Below are 10000 nucleotides of genomic sequence, written 5' to 3'. Positions count from 1 at the left end.
GCTACTTCGGCCAATCGGTTACACAGTTTGCTAAGCAATAAGCAATGCCTAGTTCACGTGCTGGTTTAGACCTAGGCAATAAAACCAATCTCTAAAATAGGCACTGCATTCTAAGTTGTTTATTCTAACTTAAAATAGCTTTATGGATTATTATTTTTTCTAATTAGATCTACATTTACGTTTTAAAATGAATTATATGGTGCAGCCTCTGAAGAATTATTCTTGCGAGTAGGCCTAGCATATTTTAACGTGCGGTTTTTGATTACGCGATCACGTTCATTTTGAGAGCACTGATATACAGTAGCCCATAGTGTTTACATGTACAGGTCATTTGCGTTCCACCAGTCATATGCGCCCCTCACTTGTACTGGGTTGATGCCACCGAAAAATCTCACAGGCACACCTTAATTATAATTTCTGGCTACGCCCTTAAAGTAGCCTATTTATTTTGTTTGTTTTAATTAGCCTAGTCACCTGCTGTAGTTTTAGTGGTCACCTTGCTATTTTAAAGTTGTATCAGGTAGCTTAGGCCTAGTTGACTTTACATTCTCCTATGTGGGCCTAACACAGCCATTTGGAACAGATGAACACACCAGAATAGGCCTGTTTAGTAGGCCTAAGCAGGATTTGATGGCCACATTCCAATGCAATTCAATGCGGAAGTAATCTAAGTATTCAGAATACGTTACTCAGACTGAGTAACGTAACGGAATACGTTACAGATTACATTTTTGGGCATGTATTCTGTATTCTGTAACGGAATACGTTTTGAAAGTAACCCTCCCAACACTGATGACAACACACCATTATGTGCTCTGAACTTACCCAATGGGCCTTGAAACGACTATTTCAACTTGCGGGGCGTTTTTAGACTCTAAGATAATATTGTAGACTTCTTTCTTGGTTGCACCCGGTAACGCCTTTCCATTCCACTGCAGCACTTCATCGCCTGCACAGGAAAATGCAACACAATCACATGAGCGCAAGGCTAGACTACTGACATGAAATCACATCAGACTACTAATAACTAATAAAACTACCAAACACAATCACATCAGACCAGCGCAAGCCTGGATTACTGACATCTAATACTGTAAAACTATTTTCTAGGCTGCCCATGAGCTGTTAATACGATATTGTCCCTAAAAATACTTGTCCCTAAACATACATGTTTTTAATGCTGTACTATATGTGTGTCAATCACTTACAATATATATCATGCACAAGGTGACTTAAAGGCTGGCCTAATGGGTGAATTAATCTAGAGAACTTGGTGAAAAGCCCAATAGTACTAAATAGCCTCTTCAAGGGATTGCTTGAGGGACTTCTATGGTAAAGTATTCTCAGTAGCTTCTAACTGCTACGGTATAACCAGCTGTGGGTAAAGGCAGGATACCGTTACACAATGACTGGATGACAAGCTCTGCATGGCCTCTGGTGGATTGGCTTTGTCCTTTTTAGGAACGCATACACTCTTAAAATAAATGTGTTGAAAACAACACAGCTTGTCCTATGTCCAGATAGGGACAACAGTTTGTATTGTTTCCAACACATTGCTTTTGTTATTTGCTTCAAGAGTGTACACAGTATGTGTAAAAAATAACAGAACTTGTGTGTTTTTTTTTTAACACATCTCTATGTCCAGATAGGGACTACACCGTTTGTGTTGTTTTTAAGAGTGTGCATACTCTCAACCTGATGCGCACCTGCACGTAAATGTCCTACGATGTCAGCCAGGCTTCCTTTCTTGACTTTGGTGATGAAGGCTCCGAGCCGACCTGTCTCCGTCATCTTCCCCCCGACCACCTGCGAAGACCCAGAGCATCATCGTCATCATCGTCATCATCATCATCATCATCATCATCATCATCATCATCAGATGACTGACCACTGCTATGCTGGCACAGGGCAGGTGAGTAGTAATAGTATAGGTCATCTAACTCTGAAGAGCCAGCAAAATAGAGGTTTTATATATACTGTACACATGTATGGGTGTTCAGAAATCAACATTTGTGTGTATATTGATGTGTTAAACATTATGAACATAATATATGTGTTCAATTACAGGTAATATGTCATATATGTATATGCATGTGTATGTATGTACTGTATGCATTGTATGCTTTCAATATCTATCGTTCTATACTAGCATTGAAAACCTTTTAACTACCACATCATAAACCATGTCAGACTAAATGGCAGGGCACAGTATTGATATGATGCTATTCAGTAACACACTAGAAATCAAGACGGGTAGGACTTCCGGGCAACAGGAGGGTCAGGGGATAATGATTGTGTATGTGTGTGTGTGTGTGTGTGTATGTGTGTGTGTGTGTGTGTGTGTGTGTGTGTGTGTGTGTGTGTGTGTGTGTGTGTGTGTGTGAGAGAGAGAGTGTGTGTGTGTGTGTGTGTGTGTGTGTGTGTGTGTGTGTGTGCATTGGTAGGAGGTTGGATGGGGGTGGGGGGGGCAGTGGGGGGTAATAATTGGCTGTAAAGTGCACGCCTTCAGCCCCCATTAGACTCACCTTCAGCCCCAGGAGGGAGCCAGCTTCTCTGGGCATGGCCGAGCGCTTGCTCAGGGTGATGCGGCCGATTAAATGATCTCCCTCTTTGGACGGCTGCCACGTAACCGGATGCTGGCCAGAGAAGAGCAGAGAAGAGAGAGGAGAGGAGAGGAGAGAAAAGAAGGGAGAGGAGAGGAGAGGAGGAGAGATGAAGAAGAGAGATGGAGAGTGATAAAGAGGAGACCAGTGCTGTATAATCCCTTAAGTAATCCCTTTAGTACACAGCCAACAGAGAGCAATACTAGCTCTTACTCTCCCTCTCACCCTCTTTTACATTCACCCCTCACTCTCAACATCACCCTCTCTCTCTCAACATCACCCTCTCACTCTCTCTCTCAATATCACCCCCTCTCTCAACATCACCCTCTCTCTCTCTCTCTTCCGCTCACCCTCTCACTCTTAACACCACTCTCTCTCTTTTTTCACTCCAATTCACACTCTCAATCTATCCCACTCTCTCAGGCTGAAAGGACCATCATTGCTTCTGGATGTTCCGGATACTTCACGGTGTAATGCACAGAACAGATAATGTCACACAAAACATGTACAAAAATGTAGCTGCACTCACTCAGACAGGCATTAGTGTTGTGCAGATTTGACACAAACATATTTGGATATTGCTAAATTTACACACACTTCCGGTCAAAAGTTTGGGGTCACTTAGAGATTTACATTCCACTCCATTATAGACAGAATACCAGCTGAGATCAGTTGCATTGTTTTTTTTATCAGGGCTGCAGTTTTCAGATTACATTATGTGCTTACATAATTGCAAAAGGGTTCTCCAATGTTTTCCCAGTTAGCCTTTTAAAATGATATCAGATTAGTAAACAGAATGTGCCTTTGGAACATTGGATGAACGGTTGCTCATAATGGGCAATGCAGATATTGGAATAAAGATCAGCCATTTCTTTCTACAACAGTCAAGAACCCTTTTGCAATTATGTAAGCGCTGAAAACTGCTGTCCTGGAAAAAAAAAACAACGCAACTGATCTCAGCTGATATTCTCAATAATGGAGTGGAATGGAAATTTCTAAGTGACCCCAACTTTTGACCGGTAGTGTAAATTGACAAGGACACAAAAACAAAGTATGTAAAGTCATATGTAAATGTTTTGCGATGATTTGACTTGATTTGACTTGCTCGTGCTCAAATAGGACCAGCTATACCTGTCAAACTACAATTCTATAAATAAATCAGGCCTCTCTCTTTGCCCAGTGTTGATGCACAATCTATTCTGATTTCTCCTTTTCACCTACACATACACAGCCACAATTACAAATCACAACAAACGGAAAGCCCAGGATCACTACAGAGCATATATAATCTATACTATAATCTATACTGTTCTGAAACATAAATCATATTTAACGTTGGCAGTCATAACAAAAACTACACATTAAAGAGACACCATGAGACTCTATGTATGTGAACAAGGCCCATCCGAACATGAGAGCAACCCAGACTAATAATTCAGCTCTTACTGTAATATGGTCCTGGGTATAACGTTACTTCACTGTGGTGTATAAATAAAAATGTTGACCTGACAACTTGTCTACAGTGACTTTGTCTAATTAGGGGTGCAGTACCACACGTTGTCTGCAGGGGGAGCAGCACTCCAACATCTCTTCCCCTCTGGCACCACAGAGGAAGAGTGGGGGAGCCAGCGTTTCACACAAGCTAAATTAGACTAAAGGACAACAGAGGTGGCGCCATGTGAACACTTACATGCCATACAGCTGGGTCCATTGGGTAGCAGTCCCAGTCGCCTGGAAAAGAGGGATACATTTGTGAAAAAAGAGAGAGAAAGAGAGGGATGGAGAGAATAACAGACAGAGATAGAAGGGGGATGGGGAGTAATTAGTCTTCTCATACTAGTCAGTCAAATCTGAATAAATGAATGAATTAATGAAAAAATCTGTAAACTGTCATATGAAATTTTGATTTACAAATTTAACACCAATGCATTTCAATATTTCCTTCATATTACAACATATTTAGCATGATGTGAATCATTTTCCCTTTGCTTGCCTAATAACTTCACAATGCTCTCTAAATAACATACAGCGGCTCTAGCGTAATGGGCAGCTTCGATGAAAATGACCTCACACAAACCCTGTGACCTAAAGTGACCTCTAAATCTAACCCACTAAACTCTCATGATGACAGTGTTTACTAATATTGCCAAACGCCACAGATGTCAGATTACTGTATCATGGGAGGCTTGGGCCTGATTTCGCATCTCAGACTTCAGCCATGATGACAGACTTCCAGCAGACCTGGGGAGGACTCGGGCCTCATCCGTTCCCGACCCGGTCCCTGGATCCTGATTCCTCCTCTTGGAGCAGGCACCCTTTTCGCCTCTCTCTCCCCTTGGCTTCGGCGTTGCTGTCAAACCCCCCTATGTTGACTGATTAATTAAATCCCAAGGCTCATTGCCTCCACTGTCATCCTCAATGAATATCTGCCTCAGCTCTCCTGTTGTATTACTGCGACCGATGCACCTTTTCCTTGCACAGTCCCTCTAAGCAGCCCCCCCTCCCAACCCCACACAGGGGTGGATGGGGGGGGGGGGGGGTGTTGTTCAGAGGAACTGTGCAAGGGAAAGGTGCATCGGTCACAGTAATGCTACAGGAGAGCTGAAGGTGGTGGCCAATTTTGATCAATCAGATTTTGACCAATCTGATTGCATCCGTAAAGCTTGGGACCCTCATCCTGCTTTTATACAGGACATGTAAATGTGTGAGTGAGACACCCTGACCCCCCTCTCAACTTGAGCTACCAGACACAGCCAGTTGAGGGCTTGAGGAAATAGGAGTGTAGTTTACAAGCAAGCTTTTATGATTTGTCCTGCCAACACCAAAAAAATGACTTCCTATTCCTGTGAAATTAAAGAAAGGGGCTCAGATGGCGCGCCTACAAGACATTGATTTGAAATACTAGTAATGGGAATGAGTGGGGAAAAAACACAAAGTCAAATGTGCTTAAAAGGGAACAAAAACAAACCATGTTTAGATTTGTCAAAACTGCTATCGTAGAACGAAACGAATAAGAATGGCCGTGGAAGAATACCAACAAGGAGAGGCGAAGGAGACGTATGAGCATACTGTATATCTAACCCTTGTCTCGTTGTTCTGCTGAGCAGTGAAGGTCAAAAGGACCTTTCCTGCACATCTCAGAGAGAGCTGCTGGGGTGGATCAAAGGGGATGGGAGCGAGTGGGGATCTCTCCTGTGTTGTTGCCGCTGCTGCTGATGTGGAGCTGAGGTGGAGCCCCAGGAGCTTTGAGCTGAGAGCCGAAGGGAAAGCCGAGGCATCCTCAAAAAGTCTGATCAAGGCCCCGACGCTTTAGCACCATCAAACAATAGCCGCTTTAGCACCATCAGGGCTCGTGTTCGTGAGAGGGTGTCTTGGGAATCTCAAGGAAATGAGAGGAGATGGGAAAAGGGGAAGGGAAGATAAGAGAAGAGAGCAGAAGAAGAGAAGAGAAGAGAAGAGAAGAGAAGAGCAGAGAAGAGAAGAGAAGAGAAGAGAAGAGAAGAGAAGAGAAGAGAAGAGAAGAGATCACAGGAGAAGAGAAGAGAAGAGAAGAGAAGAGAAGAGAAGAGAAGAGAAGAGAAGAGAAGAGAAGAGAAGAGAAGAGAAGAGAAGAGAAGAGATCACAGGAGAAGAGAAGAGAAGAGAAGAGAAGAAGAGAAGAAGAGACGGGAATAAAGAGTGGGGGAGAAAGGGGGGGAGGAGAATAAAGAGGAGGGATGAGAAAAGAAGGTAATGAATGCAAAGAGAAGAAGAGAGAAAAGAAGAGAAGAGAAAACAAACTGTTTAAAGGGAGGGGGGGAACTCAGCTCAGTGGGTCAGATTGGCTTCTGCTCACTTCTGGGGCAGAGAGTTAAGATGGCCAATTGCACGTCACTCTTGCCCCCAGTGGCTGATAGCACTCTGTAGTCTCCAGCGCTCTAATCTGGCTTTAAAAACGACCAGTACTGTGGGATTGGAACGGAGGCCGACTCAAAGGCAGGAGCCAGGAGTGAGCCAGGGTGAGACTGAGGCTGGTGCTAAGCCCGGTTGCCATGGTCACCCCGACTCATCTCTGACTCGGACGGAGGCGTGCTGTGGCGCTGTGGGGACTTGGGGGGGGGGGGGGGGGGGGGATTTTTTTTATGTTTCAAAAAGTTTGGGTGAACAAAATGGGCAACGACTGGCTGGTGTGTTGGGAACAGATGAGTTGTCGTCGGGAGGTTGTTGTCGGGGCTCGGGCCAGAGCATTACGTTAGCCGATGACCTAATTCCCTCTGGCCTGGAACAGAATTCAGAGCGCCAGCCTGCCTGCCTGCCTGCCTGCCCCCCCCCCCCCCAAATGATGAGAGGAGAGCATGTCAAGAGAGCAATGGGATGGTGAATCACGTCGACGCAGATGCGTTTGACATTTACTCATATTCATTCCTTTATATGTATTTATTTAGCTGATGATTTTACAGTACGGGTGTATTTTCATCAGTAGCTTTTGAGAACACTGTATCATGCACAGCGATATTAGATATCAGCTACATTTCACTAACAACCCAAACTTTCATTCTACCCACTCATTCTCACATGCAAATTGTTATAGATTGTTAAGGTTTCTGTCTGTAAGAAGCCATCTTGGCTGTTCATGAGATAAACACACCTGTTTCTCCCACACCTGACTGCTCACTCTCCCACTGGCCAGACTATTCACACATGGTGTTGTGTGAGAGCCAACAAAAATGTAAGAACATGTGCCGATCGTTTCACCATAACCCATTGCTTGCTCTTTAGCTACAGTAGTTGGCTGACCAGTTTGTCTGTAATGCCTTATTAACTTGAAGAAAGAATGCCCAGACCATGTAGGTTTTTCTAGTACAATGTGACAATAAGATGAGTATACATTCAGGACCTGAAATCATCATTAACAAGCAAGACATCTGACCACACACTATCTGCCAGGACTGTGTTAAGTTATGTGTAGTTCTCTACTCACTTTTGCTTCTACGATTCATCAAGACTTTTTTTTATACTATTAATGTATGACCCCCAAATCCCATCTAATCTCTATGTATGTTTTGTGTCCAGATGTGGCCATAATCGTACACAAAATCAGACTTCCACGCTTTGAAAATGATAGTTGCATACAAACCATACCATTCTTTTTTCATAATATAGGTAGCCTACTCTAAGAGGCTGGATTAGCTCGATCCCCAGTGTTCACAGCACCATCATGAGCTGGGGAATATGGGACGAAGAAAGGGACTTGGACCTTGCTGCGCCCTGGACACTTGCCTAGATGACAGCTGAGTTTGAAACAGATCTGGCCGGGATCCACGACAGATCTGATTAGGGGGCCGCTGCTATTTTATTGCGGGAGCCAAACCGGACAGAGAAAATGCGACTAAAGCGGAGAACTGAAGAACCGGAGCGGAGTGAAAAATAGAACTCTGTCTGAACTAGCACAGCGTCTGATGTGCATATTTCCTAGAACGGGGGTTTAGCTGTATTAATATTTGGCGTGTGCATCCTGCTGCAGTTCTATGCTCTCTGTAGACCACTATCCTCTCTACTGCTCTCAGCGGAGTCAACAGAAATGAAGCTCATCTCCTCTCCATGCCAACTCTCCTGATCAGAATGTAGTCCCCATCCCACCTCAACACCACATGTCCTTGTGTGCATACAGTAGTTCTCCCTACTCCCTTATAGTGCGTAGTTGGCTCTGCTTTACAGTGCAGGCTAAATGAACTGGTGAACAAACAATTAAATCACGTTTGAAATAAAGTTAAACTCTGCCATGATATGTAATTAACTTTGCAGTGTTGCTATCTGTGTTTGAATTGAACCTGTAATGTAATGAGTTGTAATGAGTCATTATACACAGACAGTTTCCTGTACATGGATTAAGCCTAGTCCTAGACATAAAGCTTTTTTCGATGCAGATGATCATTGAAGTTTTCTTGGACTGCTTATTCCGTTTACAGGAAACTGGATACTGTTCAGCTAACTATGCTGGGGAGACTGAACATACTTAAGACCTGGAAACAGGAAGTGGTTGGGTAGTGTCGTTCCATACCTCTTTCGCCGAGGCTCTCCATCTCCACGTCCTCGCAGCTGGTGTACTCGGGCGTGGAGCCGCCCTCCTCCTCCGAGCTGCTGATGGACATCTGCCGCTTGTTGCCTCCTCCGCCCTGCCGGGTCCTGTAGGCCCGCGGCGGCGGCGGACGCAGGGACTCCGACTGGTCGGAGCTGAGCGAGTCGATCCTCGTGAGCCCGTCGCCGGGCGGTGGACCCCCGCCGCCGCCGCCGCCAATGTGCCGGCCCTTGTGCGCTGCCGTCACTGGCTCCAGGTGGGGCCCCCCCGCCTTGGGCGGCCCCCCCCACTCCTGCGAGTCCCTGAGCTCCGGGGGCAGAGGCCCCGACCGGGGCCCGCCGGGGCCCGGCTTGTGCAGGGAGCCCTGGCTCCCGTGACCCCCGCCTCCTCCCCCACCTCCACCCCCTGCGGTCCTATCCACCGAGTACGCCCGGTGGTTGTCCAGGAGCATCTTGCGCTCGTCCATGCCGGGGCCGCCTCTCCGGGGAGCGCGAGGCCCCCCCTCGCCACGGCTCTCGCCACCACCGCCGCCACCGCCGCCGCCGGGCGGCCCCAGGCCCACCTCGTTGAGGGCCATGTCGCTGTGGTGGCGCTCGTGCCGCACCTTGGACACCTTGGCGTGCATGCGCATCTCCTGCTCCTCCTTCTGCGGCTTGACCGGGTAGCGCGCCAGGTTGGGGTCGCTGCGGTAACGCGTCTGGAACTCCTCCTCCCGCTGACGCTGACGCTCGGCCTCCTCGTCCTGGGCCGAGCGCCTCCGCGGGTCTGCCGCCTGTCCGACCGTCCCGCCCCCCTCATCAGGCTCCTCCTCCTGGCTGTGGGCTTTCTCCAGGCGCCGCCTGTCCCCTGGAGGACGCTCCTCGGACGACTGCTTCCCGGGGACCCGCCTCCGCTCTCCTCGGCCAATCACCTTTCCATTCTGCTCGTGGAGGGAGAGCGGTCGCTTCCTGTTAAAGGAGGAATAACAACAGAATCAGGGATTGTGGTATCTTAATCAGGGATTGTGGCACCGCACATTTTCTGTTGATTTTTGGTGTTTGCATTTCTAGTTTTGGTCAGCATGGAGTTTTTACCTTGTGATGGGCCCTATAAAAAAAACATCATATAATTACGTTTATCATAATTAATTAATGGTTTCGAGTTTTCATTTTAAATCATGATGACAATTTCAATGGTAAGTCCTCTACTGTTGTATCATATGTTATACCACAGGGGCGCTCAGTAAAAGGTAAAACATATCAGATGTATTTTAGGGTGAACTGAGTGTGTCTGGCATAAGTAGGCTTGCTGTGAAATCTGCTCAAGACGGAATGGTGAACAGAGCAGGGGCAGGGCTAAA

The 10000-nt window shown here is 46.3% G+C and overlaps 1 protein-coding gene across 1 annotated transcript in view; it reads right to left on the bottom strand.

Annotated features, from left to right (window-relative positions):
• The window catches only part of rims1b (regulating synaptic membrane exocytosis 1b), a 73146-nt gene that overhangs the window by 28517 nt on the left and 34629 nt on the right, over positions 1-10000 (bottom strand). The window contains exons 6-10 of the mRNA XM_076270541.1: positions 8644-9608; positions 4294-4334; positions 2526-2636; positions 1707-1806; positions 826-949 (exon numbers count right to left, since the gene is read on the bottom strand). Of these exons, the coding sequence (XP_076126656.1) occupies positions 826-949; positions 1707-1806; positions 2526-2636; positions 4294-4334; positions 8644-9608 (1341 nt within the window). The remainder of the gene's footprint in view (positions 1-825; positions 950-1706; positions 1807-2525; positions 2637-4293; positions 4335-8643; positions 9609-10000) is intronic.

This window comes from Alosa pseudoharengus, unplaced genomic scaffold (assembly GCF_046254945.1).
Source record: "Alosa pseudoharengus isolate Yale_2024_CS ecotype anadromous, Long Island Sound unplaced genomic scaffold, YU_APseudo_1.1 YU_APseudo_1.1_scf_1, whole genome shotgun sequence".
In the NCBI taxonomy this organism is placed as follows: Eukaryota; Metazoa; Chordata; class Actinopteri; order Clupeiformes; family Clupeidae; genus Alosa; species Alosa pseudoharengus.
This window is presented reverse-complemented; position numbering and strand designations above follow the sequence as displayed.